General features: G+C 37.7%; 1 protein-coding gene across 1 annotated transcript in view; it reads right to left on the bottom strand.

The window, feature by feature from the left end:
- Positions 1-26,430, bottom strand: part of ZSWIM6 (zinc finger SWIM-type containing 6) — a 186,553-nt gene that overhangs the window by 20,148 nt on the left and 139,975 nt on the right. Inside the window, exons 5-7 of the mRNA XM_045794292.2 lie at positions 5,379-5,558; positions 893-1,069; positions 471-617 (exon numbers count right to left, since the gene is read on the bottom strand). Coding sequence (XP_045650248.2) covers positions 471-617; positions 893-1,069; positions 5,379-5,558 — 504 coding nt within the window. The remainder of the gene's footprint in view (positions 1-470; positions 618-892; positions 1,070-5,378; positions 5,559-26,430) is intronic.

Genomic DNA, 26,430 nt, shown 5'->3' on the forward strand with positions numbered 1-26,430 from the left:
TCTCAACAACTCTTAAGAGACAGGTCTTCTACTGCACCCCATTCCACAGATGAGGAATATAAATCACAGAGCTGAAGTCACTGCCTAAAATCTCCCAGCTGGGACCTATGACCAGGATTCAGGCACAGATAGTCTGCTCCCAGACCCCTGACTGTTGAAATTAAAATGTACTTTCACAAAGTAAGATCTCTGGCTAATTGGCATTTTCAATAATTCAGACCACTAATTACTTGAACATTAAAAATAATTATCCCCTTAAAAAATTAACCCAAGAAATGTTTTTAAAAATCTTATTTCTTCCAACATTCAACCAGGAAAAATATGCCTAAAATTTCTCACAGACCAGCTATTAAGTATTCCCAATGAGTGGTGAGTAAAGTCATCTCCATTGCTCTGATTTTAAAAGCCATCTCTAGTGATGTCATCACCAAGAATTCCATTCCAATGGAAACAAACTCCTTCACATTCACCTTTTTTTTGTGTTCGGAACATTTCCAACTGTTTCTGTTGCTGTCGTCTTAACGTGTTAACAATAGCTATTGCTAATCTCAGTGCTTCTCTGGGGTACCCATGAGAACGTAATGCGTCCACTCTTGCACAAGCTGTAGGAACATGTTCTAAAACAAAGAATTAAGGGGAGAAAGTTGCCATCGTCAGATATCTCTACAAAAATAGCATTTAAATCGTAAGATGTTTTTCCCCAAAATACTATTAAAAAGACACGAAAAACCATTTCTGAACTTGGATTTGAATGAAACACTCAGCTCCTACTGCCAAGCATTCATCCATCTCGCACTGAATCCCTCAACTCTCCACCTCCCACTCCAATAATGCTATAGAAATGAAACAAAGAAGTAAGTCATGGAAATGTCTTTCCGGTTTGGCCACTTACCATGCCAGAGGGGCCACCCGCGGGAGTCAAAGAGGGAGTTTTCAGTGTCGTCATGGTAACAGTAGTTGGTGTATAGGTCACTGCTGATAATGTGCTGCAAGTGGCTATCCTGCCAGTGGAGATCGCATGCCTCGATGGCTCGGGTGAACACCGTCCGATGTGGCCTGTTCGATGAATCTGTTTTTTCCACAATTCAGAAAGCCGTGTCAGCTATTATTCACATGTGAATAAATCAGTCATACCATTCTGTGGCCAGAGGTTCATGAACACACCCACACACACTGTCCTGCACCCCCTAAGCAGAAGGATGAAGGGTGAATACTCTCATGTCCTAAGTACTAGGAGGCAAGTCAGCCCAAAGAGCCACCATCCACTCACTTGTTTTATCAAACACAAACACTCTGCAGCCATCAAAGCTAAGGTTAAAGGCATCCTGCAAAAAGAAGTGTCAAGTCTAGTTTCCATGCCAAATACACTCAGAGGAGGCACTCGGCACAAAAGTCACATGAGAACTCACTGCTCCCCACTGCTGAGGTGCTGTGGCGGGCTGCCCTGATGGGATCAACAGCTCTCACAAACACTATGCAAGAGATGCGACACCAGCCATGGAACCTTTCAGGAAGACGCAATCAGCCTTGAAAGATACGCAGAAGGGTTGTGCTTTTGGTTGTATTTTTTAACTATATTGTGCGGTTTTGCACAATTAAAACTATTATGCTTCTTGGGATATAATGATTAAATGCCACTTTATATCCCAAAGGGCATAAATGCATATATTTAACATTTCACAAAGCCACACAACATAGCTACAAAACAAACCAGCGCACTTACCTTGCCCCTACAGGCTGCCTCCTGACTCCTGTGCAGGTTCCATGACTGGTGTGATGTCCCCAGCATAGTGTATGCCGGGGCATCACAAAAGAGCAGAAGCATACACTCCGAAGAGGATTCAAGTTTCAGGACCTGACGGAGAAAAGAAATGTTTGGGGAATAAAGAATATTCTCATCCCAACTCCTGGGATTATTCAGTCCCTCTGGATAACATGGTTCAAATTCTGTAACTGCAATCCCACCCCTTGGGTCCCCACTCCAGACTTACCTTCAACTGTGCCACAAACCTTAGCAAGTCTCAACTGAAAATCAGGGTAACAAACTATGCTTACGTATGTGTATTTTACTGAGCTCTGGTAACACCCCTCACTATACTGCGACTTAATGAGAAGCAAACTGGAGCTCTGGCTAAGCAAAGACAAAAAGGGAATCATAAAAACCAAAACACAACCAAATTGAGAAGAACTCTGAGAACTCATCTAGCGCAACTCCCCTATTCTGCTGATGGAACCAAAAACCGAGAGAAGTGACGTGACTTGCCAAGGTCACGTGGCCAGGCAATGGCAGTCAAGATCAAAACATAAATATCCACACTCTAAATTCAGCTATTTCAGCTGCTGCAAAAGGGCTTCTGAGAGGTCTTTAACAGAGGGAGACAATACTTCAGCTTGGTTTCAGGTCAACTGAGAGATCTGTATTTGAATGTGGGACATATCAAAATGTACAACAACACAATTTGAGAGGCATAAATACTGACGAGTCTGCTACAGCCCTGCCCAGTGCACATATGCACACCTTGCAAATAGGAAGAGGGGGCCCTATAGTCAAGGGCCTTTGAACCTATCAGGGCTTTTTTGCTGAGCAGGGTAAAGATATTCCTACCCAACAAGAAACTGTTCCATGACCTCTGTCATTTGGTTAAATATTCCCAAGTCCAAAATTTACACATTTTAAGTGGCTCTGTCATTTCACTTTTTTTATTTAGCACAAATCACAGAAACAGAACTTAAAACTAGAAGGAGACTTTAAACAAGCAACTTAGTATTATGCACGTATTAATAAAATTAGGAGTTCTACTTCTCTTGGCTCACTGTGGTAATCGATAATAAAATTAAGTTGTAGAGTATTATTCCATTTAAAAAAAAACAAAAACCTTAACTTTTCACATATTTGTATGTGATTGTATGAGCAAAGAGAAAAGTACAGGAACACACCACACTTTTAACAGTGGTTACCTATAAAAGACCAATAAAACCAATTCTAACAAAAAAGGCTAAATATTCTGGCTCCTCTAAACAGAAAAGAAAAAAGAAAAAAAAGGCTAAATACTAATGAAATAATAATTGAATGAAAATGTAAGATATAAAGTCTCTAATAACATGGGAAATAAAATAAAGATTGTGTACATAGACAATGACTACAAAGATAAAATTTGATTAGTACCAAATTGCGGTCAATTTTTATTTTACATGTCTAGTTTTTTTTAATTTTTGTAACAAGATGGAAAAAAGAAATGGATTATCTTAACAAAATTTTCAAAATGATAAATTTTAAATAAAGTACATATAACATTAATACATGCTGATTAAAGAAAATTTGGGAAATTCAGAAAAGTAAAAAGGGGAAAACTAATAGCTCTTTTATCAAAAAATTATAATTAAAAAATTGGCTATCATTCTGGTACCTGTAAAAAAACCCTACTCTTTCAAAGAGTATGGATTTTAATGTTGTTAATTAATTCTAACAAATAATCTTAGCGAAGACAAGGCCTGACTCCTCCTTCACATTCCCTCCAGTGTGCCAGCACATCCAATTCTGCGCATGGCCTGAGTCATGTGCACACCCTACCCAGCTGCAATGGTGTGGCTGCTGGGCTCTGCTAGCTACCGCAGACTCTCCCCTGCACTCCAACAGAGGTGCGGCAGGCTGAACATCAGCGTCCCCCTGTACAGATGTCTCTTCTGAAAGCCCCTCTAGAGGATGTGGATATTCTGCTAAAAACAGGAACCCTGTACCTTTAGGCCCAATCATGAGAACTATTGCCCTTACAAACTAGATTCTGACTTCATGTGCCTGGACCAAACCATACTATGAAATGAACTGTTTCATCTGGAGGCTAGACCACTTCTTAAAGGCTCTCTAAAGTCCATGAAATATTTCTGTTTAATCAAAGAGAAAGTAACCAAGTGTAAAGTAAAATAGTAAACTGTAAAATGTAAGGATGGCAGTCCCAAAAAGTAGGTGGTGAGTTAAACACAGAGCAATCTCCAAATACAAAGTAAAAGATTAAAGTGATTACCTAGGTAGATATAGGCAAGCCCTTTCCTAGCAATGGAAGAAAATAAATGTTGACTTGTTAAATTTGAAAATTCTAAGCTTCTGGAAAAAACCACAAACGGAGTATACTTATTTTCTTTGAAGTTATTAAAATAGTCATGGGCAATAAAGATATGACAGATTCCAAATACTAAATTCCCAAGGCAAATATCTCTAGACAAAGCAAAGCCAGATCTTTTCCAATTCCTAAAACTTCTTTTTGACTGGACAAGTCCCTATGGAGCAATACACCTCATTTTCTTTCTTTGTAGAGACTGAAAACACTATGCTAACATTCATACTCAACACAATGCCCAGCTCTTTCTAGTAGAACCAACTGCGTATAGGGCCAGCACATACAGAATGACGATCTCAGTTCTGAATCCTTCCGGGGTCATTTAACTCCCACCTTACATCGATCTTAACTTTAAAGTCTGTCAAATCCCCACAGCATCTCTCCCCCTCAGCCCCAAAAAAGGCAGCAGGAGCACAAAATCACACAAAAATAGTGACAAGAATTAGTGAATAAAATTTTTATTTGTAAGACTTAATTTCTTTAAGGACTTGGTTCTGAAAGAGAGAAGAAAATAGTATAATAGCTGGGAGGGAAAATGAGGCCAAGGAAGGATTTGGGGTTTTTCTGAAGATGAGAGGAACTTGATCTAAATGGGAAGATCCAACAGAAAAGGAGAAACTGAAAAAATAGCATAGAAATGAGAGACACAGGTCCTTAAGAGGACACATGGAAATGTCTGAAAACATCTCTTAGTTGTTACAAAGATTGGAGGGCACTATTAGCTTACAGCAGGTGGGAACAAGTATGCTAGACAAACCTTTAGAATAAAGAATTTTCCTACTCCAAATGCCAACAGCATCCCATGCCCCTCCAGCCCAGTCATAAATATTTATTTGCCATATATTAAAACTAACAATTTTTAATTGATGAAATTACACAGCAACCCCAATATGAACTGGGTTGCACCAAAAGAGATAAAAACACACAGTTTCTCAAGCATCTCAATATTTTGTTTTACAAGGTAATATATTACCACCCCATTCCATGATTTTAAAAATTATTTCCCAAACTAGTTAATAGGGAATTTTAACGCATACTAATACATAGAAGTATAATATCTGTACTCTGATAATATGAAAAAACACAAAGGAATCAGGTAAAAATTAAAAATGCATACATTCATATTCAAAACATAAAGTCCTTAACTTACTGTAAGTTCTAGTGGGTAAAATAATTTTCCTATATATATTATAAGTTACTATTATAAGCATATATGCACAATTAGGTGGATACAAAGTGAGCAGAATATTACTCTGGACTCACCTTGGTTGGCATTTGCACCCTGAGGCAAAGCATTGGTTAAGTTGGGTAATTCACTGCCATGATTCCCATCTTCCCACGGACAGACATCAACACTGTTCCACTTTTTCAGCTGTTTTAGCCAACTGGCCTTCTGCTCCAACTTGCAGTGGGGATTTAGAACTATACACATCCACAGAGCACCTAATTTAAAGGGAGAGAGGGAAGTAAATTTCAAAAATTATAAAAATTTCCAATTCTAATAACTAATGGTACATTTTAAATACTTTCAAAATGGACTCAGGTCTGCTATTTTTATAACTCAATTCTCTCCTTAATCCAAGCCATAAATCTCATACAGAGTTTAATGGAAGAACAACAAAGTCCAAATTTGAACCAAATATACAAACACTGTTACACATAAAGATGAAAGAGATTACAAATGCTAAGTGTAATCACCCTCCCATTTGTGTGACATTTTGGACAAAAATGTCAATAGAGAATACAACCCTATACTCCAATTTGCCACTGTAATTTACAAACAGGTTTTATGTATGAATGCTGCAACAAACCGCCCTAAATGGTTCTTCAATGCAAAAATTAAATTTCCCTTTTTACAATAAAATCATAAAGGTATACAATGGACACGATTGGTTTCCTAGTCTTCTTATAAACTTTCCAAACTTTATTATGTTTTAAAATTAGTATGCATATCTATATATCAATTAATATGCATATTTATGTCAACAGATCTTTAAAAAAATTTACTTAAACATACTTCCCTAAATGATTTAGCCAGAAACTAATCATTTATAATAAATGAAATAACTAAATTTCTGTCTTTATGTGAATGAAAACATTAAGCATTCATCAAAATTTCACTTGTTTGTCAAAGGAAAAGCTATAATGAATTTATTAGAAGGCATAACTCGTAATTTGAATTAAGTACTGATAAAATTTATTATTCCTTTCTACATTCTTCAAAGAGATAACTAATTCAAACAATTATTTCATAAGTTCTAAAACTTCAAGTTTTACTTTACTAATTTCAACAGGATAGATTGTAGTATTTCAAACACATTCTCAACACTTTTTTTTTGAAAAGGTATGTGTATCTGTGTCTATTTTAATCAACTATGTTAGCCAATGAATTAACAAAGGTAGAATGAGCCTGTTTGTTTTGTCCAAAAGAGATGCTTTACATTTTTCCACATTTAAAATTAGCAAGTTTTCCAAGTGTCCATCAATAGATAAATGGATAATGATGTGGTATGTACACACACACACAATTATTGTTCAGCCATTAAAAAATGAAACCTTGCCATTTCCAAAAACAAGCATGGAACTAGACAATATAAATGCTAAGTAAAATAAGTCAGCCATATGATTTCACTCATATGTGGAATTTAAGAAATAAAACAATGAACAAAGGATAAAAGGAGAGGAAGAGACAAACCAAGAAATAGACTCTTAACTATAAAGAACAAACTGATGGTTCCCAGAGGGGAGGTGGGTGGGGGGATGGGTAAAATAGGTGAGAGGGATTAAAGAGTACACTTACAATGATGAGCTGAGTAATGTATAGAACTGCTGAATCACTATATTGTACACCTGAAACTAACATAACACTGTATGTTAACTACATTGGAATTAAAATTAAAAACTTAATAAAATTAAAATAAAATTAGCAAGCTTCTTTAATTACAGAATCTGATATTTTAAATATCAAATAAATTTTACCAACAGAAAATAAAAATGGCTACGACCTATTTAAGCCACAGATATTTAAAAATTATATTTCTGTATTTTAAAATGCCAATTAAAAACAAAATGTGATCAGTTAAAATGAAATAAACCCACTATAGCTTATCTCTCCCCATGAATACAAAACACAGTACCTGAGTACTCTACAAAGTAAATAAAAGGAAGCAGACTAGAGAAATAAAACTTTAAGAAGTAAGCCATATCAGGCTGATTTCCTGTTACTTTTTCCCCCTCTCTTGTCTCCAGGCTTGGACAGAAGATTAGCTCCATTTGAGGGACTTTGCAGAGGCCACATACAGCAAAAACTTAAGAGAAATCTCATCTAGTTGGTGAGAGAAATGGGAAAAGGGGCCCTCTTCACACTCAGGAGCTGGAGAGGTAGATCCCTAGATACTATGTACCAACAGGTCTAAGTCCTGTGCACCAGAAAGACCAAATGCAACAGAGCAAAGCTTTGAAAGCTATGGATATTGTCACCCAAAGAAGGTGAATTGGAAGTTATGGTCTGAGTCTACCCAGGTTGTTGATGGTACGCTTTAAAAAACAAAACAATGCTCCACAGGACTTTAATAAGATCCAGACTTTCAGGGGACGCCTAGGTGGCTCAGTTGGTTAAGTGTTTGCCTTCGGCTCAGGTCACCGGAAGTCAGAAGTCGGGCTCCTTGCTCAGTGGGGAGCCTCCTTCTCCCTCTTCCTTTGCCCCTCCCCCAGCTCATGCTCTTTCTCTCTTGTTCTGCACTCTCTAAAATAAATAAATAAAATCTTAAAAAAAAAAAAAAAAAGACCTAGACTTTCATAACACAGTATTCAAAATGTCCAGGATCCAAAATTACTTGGCTTACAAAGGAACAGGGAAATGTGATCAATTCTCAAGGGAAAAAACAATCAACAGATGCTGACTAAGAAGAACCAGATGTTAGAATTATCAGTCAGAGACTTTATAGCAACTATTTTAACTATGCTCCATGAGATGAAGGTAAACACTAATGAAAGGAGTAAAACACAAACTATAAAAAGAACTAAATGGAGATTTTAGAAGTGAAAAAATATCTGAAAGAAAAAATTCACTGGATGGGATCAATGGCAAAAAGGATGGGAGAGATGGAAAAGTTGGTGAATATGAAGATAGTAATGATCTCATCTGAAGAACAGAGAAAACCTCAAAGACAAGGAGGAAAACATCGAAAGGTGTAACATTTGTGTCATTGGAATCCCAGAAGATGACACAAAGATACAGAAAAATGTAAAAGAAATAATGACTGAAAACTTCCAAATTTGGAAAAATATATGAATTTTACAGAATGAATTGAAGCTCAGCCAACCACAAAAGAGTAAACTCAACGAAAGCCATGCCCAAACACCTCATAATCCAATCACTGAGAAACAAAAGTTAGAGAAAAAAAATCTTGAAAGCAAAGAATAATAAAACACCATATATGGAAGAACGACTCAAATAATTAGAGATTGTTCATCAGAAATCATAGACGATAGAGGACAGTGGAACAATATCTTCAAAGTGTTGAAAGAAATTGAAGTGTCAACACAAAATTCTATATCCAGCAAAAATACTGCTCAGGAATGATGGTGAAATAACAGTACCCTCACATCAGAGAAAACTAAACATTTGTTTCCAAAGAGATCTGTTCTAGAAGAAATGCTAAAGGAAGTTCTTTGGGCTAAAGAAAAATAATACCAGAGGGAAACTGGGAAATACAGGAATAAAAGAAGAGCAACAGAAATGATAAATACCAGACTACATATAACAAACTGCTTTTGTCCTTTCAGTTTCTTTAAAATAAATATGACTATTGAAAGCAGCAATTTGAACACTGCCTTGTGGCATTTTAAATGTATGTAAATGTAATACACATAAACACTATAACATAAAGAAGGGAGAGTAAAGGGACCTATAAGATTATTAGACTCTACATTCTACTTAAAGTGGCAAAATACCAACTCAAAGCAGACTGGTTAAGGTTAGGTATGTTTATTATAATACCAAAACCATTAAAAATATACAAAAAGATACAAACAAAAAAGACAACAGATTAAATGAAATACTAAAAAAGGTTAGAACAATCCAAAGAAGGAGAGGAGAAAACAGGGTAGAAGGAACAATAAAAACAGAGAGGATAAACAGAAAACAAATACTAAGTAGTAGACTTAAATTCAACTACTTCAATAATTATATTAAATGTTAAGTGGTCTAAACATACAAATTAAAAGAGATGGTAAAATCAGATTAAAAAGCAAGACTCAACCCCATGCCATGTACAAGTAAGCTACCTTAAATATAATGACATAGATGGATTAAACAGAAAAGGATTGAAAAAGATATACTATGCAAACACTTTCAAAATAAAGCTGAAGTGGCCATATTAATATCAGACAAAGTAGATTTCAGAACAAGGAATACTAATGTCAGATAAGGTGAGACATAATAGGATAAAAGGGTCAGTTCTCTAAAAACAGATGAGAATCCTAAATGAATAAAGCTAAACCTAACATTAAGACTTCAAAATACACAAAGTATTTAACTTAAAGCTTAAATGAGAAATCAACAAATTCACAATTATATTTAGAAACTTTAACACTCTTTCCAATAACGAATAAAACAAGTAGACAGAAAATTAGCAAGGATGAATACCTAAACCCTATCAATGAATTTAGCCTCACTGACATTTACAAAACATTCCGCCTACTATCACTAGAAAAAGCAAAACAAAATACTACTCTTTTTAAAATGCACAAAGAACATTCACCAAGACAGTCCATGTTCTAGGCCGTAAAACATACTCTGACAAATTTGAAAGAACTGAAACATACAACGTATATTCTCTGATGTAACAAAATTAAACCAGAAATCAATAACAGGAAGATATTTGGAAAATTCCCAAATATCTGGGAACTAAATAACACAAATAACTCATGATTAAAAGAGGAAGTGATGAGAAAAATTAGAAAACAGTCTGTACTGAATGAAAACACAAATAAAATGCATCAAAATTTGTGATCTACAGCTAAAAAGAGTTTAGAGGTAAATGTATAGTATTAAATAACTTGTACTGGAAAAGAAGAAAAGATTCAAAGCAATAATCTGATATCCACCTTAAGAACCTAGAAAGAGAAAGCAAAGCCAGCAAACAGAAGGAAGGAAATAACAGATCAGAAATTAATTAAATTGAAAACTGTCCACCTCCCAAATTCTATGAAACCAAAAGATTAATGAAATCAATAAACCTATAATCAGAGAGAAAAAAAAGAAAGACAAACTATCAGTATCAGGAATAAAAGAGGAGATATTATAATGCCTAGAGAGGCATTAAAAGGCTCAAAATGGAATTCTATGAACAACTTTATGCCTATAAATTCTACTAATTAGATAAAATAAACAAATTTCTTAAAAATCAAAAATTACCAAAGTTCACTCAAGAAGCAATAATAACCTGAATAGTAATAAATTTATTAAAGAAATTAAATCTGTAATTAAAAATCTTTAACAATGCAGGTTCAGATGTTTCTCTGGAAAATTATACCAAACATTTAACAAAGAATACCAATTTTACACAATAGCTTCCTGAAAACAGAGAAGGGAATGGTTTCCAACTTATTTTAAGAGGCCAGCATTACCCTGATAACAAAAACCAGATGAAGATATTGCAAGGAAATATAATTACAGATCAACATCCCTCATGAACAAAAGAGTAAAACACCTCAACAAAATATTAGAAAATCTAATTAAGAAATATACAAAAAGGAAAACACACCACAACCAAGTTCAGTTTAACCCAGGAAAGCAAGGTTGGTTCAACATTAAACATCAGAGTTAGTAACTCACAACAGTCTAAGAAAAAACAAAAACAAAAACATGACCATTTCAACAGATGCAGAAAAAGCAATTTTCTTCAACAGAAAAAGCAACTGACAAAATTCAACATTGCTTCATAATAAATAAAACTCAGCAAAATAGGAACAGAAGATAACTTAGCATGATAAAGGCATCTGTGAAAGAAATCCTACATTAACATCAGAATGGCAAAAGACTGAACCTTTTTTTCTGAGATCAAAACAAGGCGAAGATGTCTGCTCTCACCTCTAGTGTTCAACATCACACTGGGAGACAGAGAATCTTAACCAGGCTCCACACCTAGCACTGAGCCTGATGCAGGGCTTGATCTCAGGACCTTGAGATTGTGACCTGAGCTGAAATCAAGGGTCAGATGCTTTACTGACTGAGCTGCCCGGGTGTCTCTACGGCAGCTTTACTCATAAATGCAGAAGACCGGAAACAACCTGAATGACTATAAACTGGTGAACGGATAAACAAACGGATGCATTCATCTAACTGATTACTACTCAGTAGTAAGAAACAAACCCCTGACACACATATAACATCTCAAATGCATTATGCTAAGTGAAGGATGCCAGAATCAAAAGGATTTGTGTGTGTACACACACATATACTCTCATTATTTAATTTATAGGACATTTTAGAAAAGATAAAACTAAAGGGACTGATCACCAATGCAAAGGATTGAGGGTCAGCAATGGAAATGGGGACAGTGTGAGGGAATTTTTGGAGGGGATATAACTGTTTCATATGTTGACTGTAGCGACTGTTACGGGACTCTATTCATTTGTCTGAACTCAAAACTGTATAGCAAAAAATTCAGATGTATGTATTTCTTAATAATTACAATAGACATTTACTTAAAGTAATACATTCGTAGTCCAGAGAGTTCTAAATTGTATATCTCAGGTTTAATCAACTTCATAAAAATACTTTGAGGACAGATGCAACCACAGATTTCAACTACATGATTCTTTCTTTGCCCATTTTTCTCTCTCCTTTCTGCCTAACCTCTTTCAGATATCATTCAAGGTAGAATTTATCCTATTTTGTCCACTGCTTTTTTTAAAATTTTTTTAAAAATTTATTTATTAGAGAGAGAGAGCATGAGAGAGAGAGAGAGAGATCACAAACAGGAGTGAGGGGTAGAGGGAGAAGCAGACTTCCCACTGAGCAGGGAGCCCGATGAGGGACTCGATCCCAGGACCCCGAGATCATGACCTGAGTCAAAGGCAGATGTTTAACTGACTGAGCCACCCAGGCACCCTGGTTCATTGCTCTTTATGCAAAATCTGCTGCCTCATGGTCAGGTGCAGTGCTCTCTTAATGTGAATAATCCTGTCATTATAAAGATTCTTAGGAAGTAGTCTTATGGCTTCTTTTACACCATCATTCTCACATACTCTATCATCTTGCATTAACTCCAGTTTATTGAACCCTGCAAGCACTATAATGCCATTTTTGAATATCCTCCAGCCCCCAGCTGGATGCTGCAATGACAGGCCTGCTCTCCATGATGATCCAAGACCACAGACCTATGTATTTTCATAGTATTTACAGTATATTTTACAGTATAGTAAGAATTTTACTGTATGTAAATTACAAAGCAAACTACTGCTACATAATATCTGTATCAAACAATACTGCCTACTGGTACTCCAAAGATTTAAGTATGAGCATTCTTTCCACAGGAATCCTCTAACAAGCCAATGGACATTGCATAAATCACTACCTTATTAATCCTATGCTTTTCCCATGCCCAGAAACATAAAATCAGCTTCTAATGAAACATGACCACACACTGTCACAAAGCAAGGGACAAATCCAAATGGTACCTAAAGAACATGAAACTGACTGCCTTTTCCACTGAAGCCCATTGGAAAATGAGATATAACTTTACCAGGTTTTAGGTTGTGGAGTAATGGACACCCTAACAACATGAAAAAAGTTACATATAAATAACTAAATAAAAGCTATATATTGCACCAAAAATTGCCACCGATATTTATGAGGTTATACTGAACTAAAAAAATTTTCAAATCATCAAATTTCTTCTTTAAAAAGTAAATTCCTAATATTCAACAGTTAATGCTTAAAAATTAAGACTTTTCCAAGGGCCCCTGGGTGGCACAGTCAGTTTAAGTGTCAGACTCTTGGTTTCCGCTCAGCGTTGTGAGATCGAGCCTTTGCTTCAGGCTCCACACTCAGTGTGCAGTTGGCTTTAAACTCTCCTCACTCTCTGCCCCTTCCCCCACTCTCTATCTCTAATAAATAAATAAATATTTTTAAAAAGGACATTTTAAGTTTCTCTTCCACGATGTTTTTATCGTATAATTCTACTAATCTTAAATGAACACATTATCAGACAAAACTAAAATCAAGAAGTTGCCCTGAAAGATGTGCTGTGACTAGTTTCATCATCAGGTTGTTAGTGTATTAACAAGGTTGTGTGTAAAAGGGCAACAAGTAAAGTAATAGTGACAAATAATGTGATGTAAATGTTTTTCCAAAATGAGTGATTTATCTTCAATGTGTTCATTATGAATAAGAAGTCTGTATTTCAGGGTCCTGAGATGGAGCCCCACATTGGGCTCTGCGCTGGGCACGGAGCCTAAGATTCCCTCTCCCTCTGCTCTCTCTCTCCCTTTCTAAGAAAGAAAGAAAGAAAAGAAAAGAAAAAGATGAGGGGGGAAAAAAAAACAACCTCAAATAGATTATGGTCCTTAAAAGCAAAATCCTATGTGTTTTGGAAACTTTAAGTAATGATTTCTATGATTTGAGGAAAAAAGAAACCCATCCTAGATTTTTATGCTTACATTTCTCTAATTAGAAAATTTCCATTTTGCAGAATAAGAAAAAATTTCAAAAGCCAAGCCTTTATTAATTTGCCTATAACATTCTTTTATTGCTCACCTCTCCAAAGGGAGGTTTCATCCTGAAAGGATGTTCTTAATGTTAGATTCAAGTTCAGAGCTATAATAGATATGGTCTTTTATCTTAACAGTCACCACTACAAAAGCTGTAATTAGCCTTAATAACCAAATTAACCAAATTGAGTAAGTCATTCTCCAAATTTTATTAATTCAGAGTTCCACTTTGGGCATTTATCTCTTTCCCTTCCAACGCATGCCTGAAACATTTGTAGTTTTAAAAATAAAGCTCTTTGGGGCGCCTGGGTAGCGCAGTCGTTAAGCGTCTGCCTTCGGCTCAGGGCGTGATCCTGGCGTTCCGGGATCGAGTCCCACATCAGGCTCTTCCGCTATGAGCCTGCTTCTTCCTCTCCCTCTCCCCTGCTGTGTTCCCTCTCTCGCTGGCTGTCTGTCACATAAATAAATAAAATCTTTAAAAAAATAAAAAATAAAAAAATAAAATAAAAATAAAGCTCTTTGATAATTAAACACTTCATTCTGCTGTCCGTCAGAAACATTAACCCTTGTAAGGACTCAACGAAAACTACTACACAGAACTCAGTGAGAACTTAGCATTTCTAGCACCTACCAGAGGACCTGGCATCTATAAAGGTATTATTGGTTCTTTCACAAAGGGCACTTAATTATTTGCTATGAATTACAATGAAAACAAATTCAATACTTTTAAATTGCTTTCCTAGCTTCAATGCCTCAAAGTGTATAAAGGCAATTATCAAATCACTGGTGTGTGCATCATTCAGTTTCTGAATTATCCACAGCACATTTCAGCTCTAGTCCAGCTTTTCTCTACCATCCAGCATGCTTTTACTTTTCTTTCCACTAAGCCACCTCATCTGCACGCAGTGATTTCACCAAAAAAGACGCACTGTAACATACAAGCCAAGGTAAACCAAAATTAGGAAGGCAACTCCCCAGGGAAGAAGAAAAAGATGAAAGAAAGCATTCTCTTGTACAAGGTGAACAGCTCCAAACCACTCAGTAGTCTTAAACCTGTTAACGTCCTACAACTGACCAACCAGTGAGCGAACGTGGCTAGACTCACACTGAGGCAGATGACAAATCACCACAAAGACCTTCCTGGCTACACGTGCATTTCACCAACAACAGTGCCAGCGGACCAGCACCCATACTCCCAGAAAATGTGGGTAACAAGAATTAATGAATTCTACATGCCCTGAAAGCCTGTCCTTTCCAGCAAACATTTAGATGTACAAATACTACCACTGTGCCCCAGCTCATACACCCATCGTTTTACATTTCCAACTAGGAGAAATGTTTGATAAACCAATTCTGATCTGGAAAGGGCAAGGTATGTCCCCGGCCAGCCCATTTAGTGTCTCTGAGGTGGCAGTTCCCTACTTAAACAATAGGGATAATAATTCCTACCCACCTTGTAGGGCTGCTTAGACTTACAGTGTTTGAAAACTGCAGAGTTCACTCAGCTGCAAAAGGTACACTCCCTGCAAACCCCTGTGTAGAAGACTTTGAGGACACAAAGCCTCAAAGGTTAGCACAGGATTGGAGGGCTCAGATTGCAAGTGATTCTGTGAATACCCTTACAAGTATTTTATATTTAATCAAATAAAGCAATTAAGAGAACATACTAAATAAACAAAATATCAGTGACATTAAACACTTAAGATAGTAATAATGGGTTCCTGTAAATTAATTTCCACTTGCTGTATGATTTTAGTAGGAAACAACTTTTAGTCTCTCCTTTTCCGTCAGTTTCAACAATAGGCTTTTAAACATGTTTTTGTTTTCCGGTAGGCATTGTTCTCTCCAGCCTCCCAGGCCCCAAGTGGGGCCCACAGGGCCATTTAACGGTCTGAGATGCTTTCTCTGAGATGCTTTCGGTAATTTTGTCCTCATCTATTCGCACGGAGGAGGCTCTCGACCTCATCCCCATCCCTACATGTTCTCTGCCCATGGTAACTTTATGCCAGTGGATGGATAAAGAATGCAGTGAGGAAGCCTGTGTATACTGTTCCTTTAGCACCCCCTTCCTTAGCATCTCTGCTGAAACTTCTATCTACCATCCAATCCACTCTGCCTCCCTTTTTCATTTTCAATGCCCAAGGTTCTGCAGTCTTCCACAGGAACACAAAATTAAGTTACCTGAACTCAAGTTCTTATTATCAGAGGAGGAAAAAGCCAGAAGTCAGACCAGGTGAAATTTGGTATAATGAGAATATGAACATGAGAAAGAATTACTGTAAAAAAAATCATTAAAAATGGAGATGCAGGGACGCTCAGGTGGCTCGGTCGGTTAAGCGTCCTACTCCTGTTCTAGCTTAGGCCTTAATCTCAGGATCGATGAGTTCAAGCCCTAGTTGCTGAACATGCTAAGATCATGTTACACTGCTTATCAGAAATAAGCATTCAATATTCACAAACATCTGACTTAATCCAACAAAAAGGAAAAACTGAAATAATAGAACTTCATTTTCAGACATTGTTGTAGCCTATACTGCTGGAGAAATTTGGCATTTGGAAAAGAACCATGAGTAGAAGCATGAAGTATTATCAGATAGATAACCACTATTCTGGTTGTCTGTTACTATGTAAAAACCTACCTTAAACTTACTGGCTTAATACAGAATGTATCGATGTATCTCATGATTCTGTAGGTCAGAAACACTCCCCCCCTAACTGTCCCCTGCCTTAACACGGCCCCTCCACGTGGACAGCACGGGCTTTCTGAGAGCATGGCAGCTTCAGGACAGTGAGACTTCTTACATGGAAACTCAGGGACCCAAGACGGAACCTTCCACAAGACAGGAAGTGAACCTGCTACTCATTTAACGTTTGGGCCCAGAAACTGGCCCAGCATCTACCCTGCCATATTCTGTTGGTCAAACAGTTTTTAAAAATTGACCAGATTCAAGAGGAGAGAACAAACCCCACATCTCAATGAGAGAGTAGCAAAGGATCTGTGGCCATCTTTAACCCACCACCAATTAGCAGGAAATCTGCTAGATGACAAAATGGAAAACGAAGGTATTTACTAATGGGTATGAGAATGTTGTCAGTTAAGCTAATCAAGCCCGAATAAGCCACTGAACATATGAGAAGAGCTGCAAGTAAAGCAAAAAAACAAAAAAGGTCATTATGAAAACTTAACAGCATAAAAGCTATCCCAACACACAGTGCAATATTAAGTGCTGGTTTGTATGCTAATTTTTTTATCCCTTCAAGGAAAAGCCTAACAATATCAGGTTACACATGTTAGGTTTCTAATTAGTCTACATTTAAAGTTTTAAAATGTCTGTCTTTAGGGTACAAATCATTCCATCTAGTTCTGCGAACATACTTCTAGAAGTGAATGGCATCTTTACTTATCCACCTGACAGTAAATCCTGCCATTTATTGAATATTCACCTCACACTAGCCCTGTACTATGTATTTTACACACAAGATCACATTTCACCCTCAAGAAAACTTGCTGTACAGAGAAGGAAACTGAGGTTCAGAGAGAAGAAGAAAGTCTGTGCTGCTATTAAAGATGGGAGCCAGATTCATGCTCCCCAAAAACCAGTACTCTCAATAGTTGGGTATTTAGCCTCTGCCTCCCTATGTGGACAAAAAGAACTTCTGTAAGTTAGGATTCATATGTGCAGCTATGCATACATAAATTCCAAGATTAATCATTTTTGTCTCTTGACAGAATCATCATTCCATTCCTCATGTTTTAGCAGGATAATACAAAGGGGAACATTACTGTCTAAAATTATGAAGAAACCTTAAAGGCACAGCTAAGAAACCCTGTATGTACTTTATTTAACCATGAATTCTTATGTACTTAGAACACGTCTCTCTCATGTAGAGAAAGCATCTCCAACAAAAACCTACACAGGTCCATCTAAAAAGAGCCTAATTAAACCAAAGAAAACTACATTTTTCAAGACCGACAGCCACAGCAAACAAGTAATTTCACTGCAGATTAAAACAACGGATAAACAAACAAAAGCTCTCCTTATAATTCAAGACTGATTATTCAAGTTGGAAGAAATCGCTTTTCTCTGAAAATATGATGTACTCTGAGGTCTGCTGGAATAGAGTGGCGTCAGCACTTCCAGGATAATGCACTTGCGTGTGACTGAGGGTGCTCTTGGCCTGCAGGGTGTACTGCTGGGTGGAGCATTAGGATTTGTGACTGAATAAATCAGCTGGCTATTCTCTAGTGCTACCCCCAAGTCAGTGACACTTGTTTTTAAAGTCCCTTCTACATCATGGGTTTTTGTTAGTATGCAAATCAATTCAGTAATTAAAATAAAAGGTGCCCATTTTCCATAAAAGATACTTTGGAGTTTTTGATAAAAGTGGCTCTTCTTATTTTCCAGAAGATTCGGAGTGTATAATGCTAATGGGGAGAGCACAGGCGCAGTGGCAAGTGGGGGAAAAGGAGGCAGAGTAGGAGGGGAGCAGGAGGCAGGGTGGAGGCAGAGCAGGGCAACCGACAGCACCTTCTCAAAAGGTGAGAGTAAGAAAAGTTAGTGACTCCCTTTTTCCTCTGTCTCAAAGGCAGAGAATGAAGACTGTTACATAGCTTAATTCCTACTTCTTAATATCATGTTTCTTCTTACGAAATAGTAACAGACGAAGTAAAACAATCACTTGTGGTATTTCCCAGGGTTCCACAGTTATAAAACAATTCAAAATATTTATCATATTTATTTTTGTTCTCAGAGGCTATTATGAGAGGCTAGAATTTCATGCATGATCCAATTAACTAATTATACTTATTTAGAGGCCATGAAATGCCTAATTGCAGTCACAAATAGGAGATCACTGGTATAATTAGTTGTGCTAGCAAAACTACAGTCACAAAATTTCTTGGGTCAGACCACACAAAAACTGTGACCCTAATTATAGTATTGTTCTCAGCACAATTCAGTCTTAATATGTTAGTCACCCATGTTTAAAGAATAAGTTTAACTGGTGAAAATGTTCTCCTTACTTTAAATTTGGTATGCTAGTTTCTAATTCATTAAAATACTTCTGGGAAAATTTCAAAATAATGTCTCAGGTACACCGTATAGGGAGAGCTGTTGAGATCATTTAAGTCAAGCAGGGCTAACCCCTAAGCAAAAGGGCACAGAATTTGATGATCATCTGACCAGGCTCTGAGAAAAGACTGATGGAAATAACCATCTTTTTGTTGTCAAAAAAGAAAATAAACCACAGATATTCCAAAACAGTTAACAGGCATCCTGTTAAAGCCAGAATGTTCCCTTCTGGCAAACCTGTGGTCCTCATCTAATATGCAGTCTTCCCGTTCCATTTGATTTGTCAGTGTTTTCGGGTCAACATGCAAAATTCACCAAAGACACCCTGACCTTATTGGGAATCTGGTTCTGTAGGAATGACCAGAGCCAGCTCTTCCACCACTCACCACCCTTCTCCTTTTTGGGGGAGGTAGGAAAGACAGAAAAAATCAGAAAGAGAAAAAAGGCACAATGACAGATACAGGAAAAGGGCAGTCAGCGTTAGTGAGGGGGAGGAATGTGAACTGGGTACCCTGCAAGAGCACTTTGCATGAGCTCTGCACTGGCTGCTTAACGAAGCTGCCTTCAGAGACAGTCCAAGTTTATATAAATCTATTTCTGAAAACTCCTTAGGTCTTCATGATGTCTCTCTCCTATAAGCTTCCTACTCGGCCCATTTTCCCAACACAGGCAAAAGACTACTGGAACGAAAAAGGAAGTATTATGCATTATCTAATCATCTTATTTTAGGCCCTAAGTATACACATTATGGTCATTTTACAGATAAGGAAACTAAGGTTCTAAGATAAGGGATCTGTCCAAGGCTACACAGTAAATATGAGGATTAGAATTCCATACTTAAGACCGTCTGACTCCAATAAATCCATTCTTTATATTCCAGTTCAAGGCTTTGAAAACTGAAACAGCCCAGGTGAGCTTGTATCTGTTTGCCCCTTTGAAAAAGCATGCTTGGTTAGGTGTATTACATTTGAATATATGTTAAAAAACTGACATAGAATAGTGACTGTGAGTATGAAATGTATTAGCTCTACCATCAAAATTTTCTGAAACAGGTCCTATGTTCTATAACTTCATTTCTTCAGTTATCTTAGGCAGTCTCGGGCTGCTTTTTATTTTTCCCTTACTCATTCTGTTTTGTAACTAGACTGTAAGCTCCTAACGACAGTGCCTACCATAAGGCACTGTAAACAGAAGGTTATTGTTAATTGACCTGCTGTTCTGCTAAGGTACTCCACAGTCCACCAGCCATATTTAGGGATAAGTGCTTCCCTCAGCCAGTAGGACAACAACCTGCCCTTCACTTAACCATGGAGAACGCCAGCTTAGGATAAAAGATCATCAGGAGCGCTAACAAAAAATTATCAAATTTACCAATGGTTATGATTATGGAATATGGATAAATACACTTTAGCACTACAGTTGTGTAAGAATCCCCAGAAAAAGGGATTGCAGTAATTGGTCATATCAGAACTGCTATTTTATTCATAAAAACAGTTTCTTAATGCACTGACTTTTCTATGGAGTTTAGAAAGAACCTGGGATGGGTGCTGAGTTTCTTGGAGAACAGAATGTTTCATTTTGCTCTAGTTCATTCTATTACTGAATTAAACTTTGATGTATTGGTCTTGACAAGTGCTTCATGCTGATTGTATTGTGTATGATAGTATAATCACTCCCCATGCATTTCCCACTGGCTGGCTGATTAATGCAATAGATTACCTGCAGCACTGATGGCAAGGGGGAATCATTGCCCTTCTGTATTCTAAACTGTTTGTATTTCAGTGTGTGTGCATGTGTGTGTGTGTGTGTGCGCGCACGCGCGCACGCAAGCATTCAGACACACACAGGCACCCATGAATATCCACTATGGGTGAAGGCGGGATAAGCCAGAAGGGAAAGAAAAGAAAACTGAGGGCACAGTGAAGATTACAGCCTTTCAAACACTGTTTCCAGTACAGCATAAATACTTCCTAAGGCTTCCAGATAGGTATTTAACATGACACTTCAGTTATTCATTCATTATTTTATTCACAAATATTTTACTGAGCACCAACTATATGCCAGGCACATTTTTTTTCACCTATACAGGAAAACTACCTAAAAAAATGTGTCATTTTCAGTGTTCTAATTAGTGGACAAGAAGGGAAAAAGTTTATCACATGAACACTAATATAGGGATGGAAAAGGATGGCTCTGGAATTAGTTTAAATGCATCAAAAAGACAGGAACTGACAAGATTATTAAATACAGTGAGTGGTTTAAATGGTTTCAAAACAAACAAAAATCTTTCAGACTAGCTGGTCTACTTAGGACCCTAACGTTTAGCAAAGAGCATCTCATGTGTATTATCAATATGTATGGTGAATAGGTTGCTGAATATATTAATGTCATCTTGAAATGTCTGTATGTCAGGTGTCAGACTTTCATGGTCTTGGCAACATTTTGAAAGCATTCCTCCTAACAGGATTTTCTTCCACTTCCAAGCTTATATTTGACCCAAGTGCCCTGTTTACAATCCTTCCATCCAACCCCCTCAGCCCATACTCATCCACAAGAGACACTGTAGCTTCCAATCCAAGCCATTTCAAGGTTGCTAATAACTTAAGTCTGATTCCTGATTGATGAATTCTTACTCTCTCCGCCAGGTTTGCCCAAGCAAATTTGAAATTTCCTAAGATACCCCCAAATGAAAGGGGCTGGGAAGCACAACCTTGGGTCAAGAAGGTATAGCTGGTCATAGTTCAAATTCACAGAGATTTGGATTTCTCTGTCAAAGGTTATCTTTGCAACAGGAGACAAAGAGAGTTGGAAGAGTTAGCCACATTTCAGACAATTACTATCACTATTCCCAGTTATTCGTTTCTAGATTAGAGCCTGAGAAAATAGCCTAAACCCAGGTACTAATTCATCCAAACAATTTATGGCAGAAGGCCCCTCCCTGTATTTTACTACACAGCATACTATTCTTATTCCAATTTGGAATTTTTAAACACTACAATGTTATGCAACTGTTAGATAAGCTTATGGCAGCCTCACAAAAATTCACCTGCTATAAATCACTTACCAACCTGCCTTCTCCTTAAAATAAAAGAAAAAATTATTTATATAAATAAAAAAGTCATTCTTTTGTAGACCTCTAAGAAGAACAGCTGTTTAAAAGCCTACTGAAGATAGTCACAATCAAGCATGCATTTTTAATCTCAGAATCCTTTGTCCTAGAGAAATCTTAACAGAAAGCCTATGTGTCAAGTGACGAAAGTAACTCTGTTGGGACTGAGAGGACTTACTTCCCGATCCACACTCTCTCCCTCCCCCACCCACCTCAGGGGCTCGATGAGGCACTGCGAAACACCCCCGTCTAAGAGACACCCATTAATCATTTTCCTGGGTTCTCCTGCCCCCTCCTTAACCCACCTAAGCTTGAACCAACTACAAAAACATTTGTAAAGCACCTTGCTCCATATGACACCCACAGAGAACAGCCTAAGTGGCTGCTTCAGTCCTCCCTTGGCTTCCACCTCTTTCAGTCTAGCTCCTGGCATCTCTAATTCCCCATGAAGCCCCTGGGAATCTCAGATGGCTTAAATGAGGCTTCTCAGACCTCGTTAATTTTTGCATGCTGCCACTTCAGGGTAAGAAATGGTGAGAGGAAATTATCCCCAGCCCGTCTTCCTTCATTCTCACTCTCTCACTTCCCACCAGTCTAGTGTGATGGTGCTCTCTAGAGATCCACAATCTAGCAAGGAGACCCCTCCCTCCGCCAACCACACTTCCCTTTGGTGGCAGTTTCTTGAGGGCAAGTACAATACTAACTCTTAGGAAATAGGAAGAGAACTTTTCTAAAATTGTTGTGAGGAAGAAAAGGATACTTTATGCCAAAGCTCTGACACTCCTAGTAGCCACTAATGTGAGAACAGTATCTATTACCAATGGATTCATAAATAAAGATAAAATCAAAAAAGTAATTGGAACCCATTCTTGGTACAAATAATGCTACCAGCATACTACATACACAATAAGGACACTAACATGTACTACAACGAGTCATAAGGCATCTTAGTTCCTAACCCGATCCCTGTGGTCTATATCTAGAATAAAGTTTTATAAAAATACACAAGGGGGTGATCCCCAAGTGTTGTTACAAATTATCCAATTGTACACCTAAGTAACTTAGGGAATGACTATCATTAGGAATCTCCAATTGGTTAGATAATATGATCAAATGGTCTGTAAAGATCTCTTTCAATCTTGAGAATCTACCATTTTCTGTTAATATTTATTTAAAAATTTTTCTCTTTATTTCCACTTTTTCCCATAGATGGGTACTAAATGGATAATTAAACGCTAGCAGCTGCACTCAAGAGAAGGATGGTGGATAGTACTACACAGGAAGTAAAGAAATATGCATTCTTTCTTTTGGTTAACTTCTGACCCAAACTAGAAATTAATTCTGCCTACTTAAAGAAACAGAGAACAAACCCCTCTTCCCATCCCCAGAGCAGAGCAGAACCTAAAGGCCTCTGACCCACAAACACAGAAGTCTCCGTTTTAAGAGACAGAAAGCAACAGGACCATACAACAGAGAAAGAAACCAGGCCGAGGTAATGAGGACCGAGCAGGAGACAGGCGTTCTGAGAACAAGGCTGGATAGAAGCAAAGCCTCCTGAGCAACACAACAGACATATTTAGAGGGAGCTCTGAATAGTCAGGGGGAAACCGCAGACTGAAAGAGGAATGTGCAACGCCATTCCAGAGCAGGCCAGCCCAGCCCAAGTGCAAGAGGGGTCTGCAGAGCTACAGACCACATGACATAAACAAGTGTTGACAACCACGTTATCATTAGGGCCTGGTACACCAGAGGTCAGGACAGAGACCTTGACCTAAGGGTCTCACTGGCTCCTTAGGAAAGGAGCCTGGAAAATGAAATGAAAATTTGACTGTAACCCATCTGCAGTATGTACTGAATGTATTTTGTGAGAAGCCTAAGTTTATTATGACAGTTTTCAATCAGCATCATGGATTTGGCTCTTCTACACTAACGTGGTTTTTTCAGACTGAAGTTAGAGAGTCCCTAGACACGCAGACGAGCAACCAGACCAGGTAAGCTCTGCCGACTACCACCATTAGGCCTGCAGGACCACGGGTGGGCAGACCAGGCCATGCAGCTTTCACAGGGCTTACTGCCATCTAGGTGAGCTTTGCCTTGCCCCTGCTCTGCCCTGAGCAGAGAGACCCCTTCGCAGAAGGGCAAATTAAAGCAAGTGAGGATGCAGTCCAGTTTGATGGTTAAATCTCTGAAGTCACTGACCGGGGATCAAATTCCTGCTCTGCTGCTGTGAGCTCAGGCAAGTTATCTGGTCTCCCTAAGCTCCAGTTTACTCAGCTATAAAATTAGAGCTAATAATTATACCTATTTCACTAGACTGTTTTAAGAATAAAAATATAATGCATGCATTAAGTGCTTAGCATAGTGACTGATAAGTAAGTGTTGACATCTATGTCATCTTTACTAGCTGGAGTAAAATGGGAAATAAAAGACAGCAAAAATCTAGATCCTATGTCTACTCTTTCTCTCCTCTCCATCCTTTGAAGTAACAACAAAGGACAATAAAACTGGACTGAAAATCTTGAAGACGACATTGTTGATAATGAATTTGAATGCTTTATAGCCCTCCCCCATTGAGTTAGTTCATCTTTGTCTTTGTTCATGTTATTCCTTCTTACTACTTCTTCCCTACACATCACCTCCAGGAACATCTTGTAAAACCATGTTAAATTCCATCTGTACAAGTATTTGTACTAATATGTGAATAAATGACCCTATCAAAGTGCTGCTCAGTTCATTCATACCTATTCTAATTTCTGTCTCCTGATGGTTCCATTTCTCTACTCCCTCTCTACTATGATAAGGACCATTACCAACAGTAAAATCAAACATTTAATACATCTATTCCTCTGGACATAGCAAGTGCTTAATACATACTCTCAGTATGTTTCTGTCTCACAGAAACCACAATAAGACTTCTGGAAAGAAGGGTTAATGGAAGGCACTGAAGTGGTTTAAGTGGTAAAGCTGTATTCTCCTTATGCCCAGGGAAGACAAACTGGTAGGTAAGAAGCCTGATTGCTTCTTCCTAACATGTGGTTCGTTAGGTTTACATAGTACACTTAGAGCTACACGAAGTTTCCAATTCTGTGCCTGACATCTTTTTGCTGCAAGGGGGCTCTGAGAATTGCTGTTTTCTCCATGGCACTAGCAAAGAGAACACTACTTATACGGCAAGCCACACTGGAATGCTCCTAGCTCTCAATGAAAAGCAGTTACTCCTCAGCCATTCACTAACCACCATCAGCTTCAAAATCTGGAAGACCTTTATTTGAATTTATCATATAAACTAAGCAGTGGCCCCAAACCGTGGTGAAATTATTTACCCTATTATGTCGGGAGATGTATTGTGGCATTCCCCAGAAATTTCTCCACAATGACCTCCAAAACAGAGTCTTTGGAATCTTATTTCTGACTGTGCACAAAAGCCCTTGCAAAGGATTTAGAGCATCATTTTAAACGTGTGACTTAAGCATGAGATTCAAGAATAATGAGGGTGGGTACAGAAGAGGCCCAGAGAGATGATTACTTGCATCAGAGGCATAGCTAGGACAGTGTCCTGAGTTCATGAAGTAAGAAATTTTTAGTATTTGCAATTAATTTGGTTTCAGTGGATGGAATGATGGGCTAAGTTCTCTATTGCTGAACCAAGATTTATTGTGATTCCAAGTACCCTGAATCTGTATACCCACTCCATCTATCTAGCACCCTACCAGGAATATTACCACTGTTGCCTAAAAATGGTGGTCAAACTAACCTTACAATGGAATTCAAAATAGAAAGAAATTTCTATGACTATGTCTGCTCACACAGAGTTAGGTATCTATATCAAAACTTTTTTTTTTTTTTTTAAGATTTTAAGTAATCTCTACACTCAACGTGCGGCTCGAATTCACAACCCAGAGATCTAGAGTCGCGTGGTCCACCAGAGCCAGGCTGGCACCCCCATATCAAAACCTTTGAAAAGCATTCTGAGAGGTAACACCTTATTCTTGTGAACCAAGTGAGCACAGCTCAGAACAGCACGGCTCCTGCAATAGGAGCCCAGCCTCTCCCTAAAAAAAACAAAAAAACAAAACAAAAAAAACAGGGTTTACATGCTAGAACATGACTCAGCTCAGAGAAAAAGTTAAGTGTTCAAAATTTTAGAAAAAAAAATATTATGTAATACTTGAAAATGAAAATTTAAGAATTTTTCCCCATGACAAAGCTGTATTTAAATCTTATTTAACTGTTTCCTTTAATGACATCCATTTTAATTAGGTTTTAATAGACTGGCAGCCACAACCTATAGTTTTATGAAGCAAAGTAAAATTAGTCTAGGAAGACATTTAAGGAAGAGACCCATCAACACAGATGAGAGGTTACAATATATCCCCTCATCCCTAAAGACCCCCATGGTAATTAAGTGTGCTGA

The sequence above is a fragment of the Ursus americanus genome, chromosome 5, assembly GCF_024610735.1.
Source record: "Ursus americanus isolate L20-20 chromosome 5, mUrsAme1.1.p, whole genome shotgun sequence".
In the NCBI taxonomy this organism is placed as follows: domain Eukaryota; kingdom Metazoa; phylum Chordata; class Mammalia; order Carnivora; family Ursidae; genus Ursus; species Ursus americanus.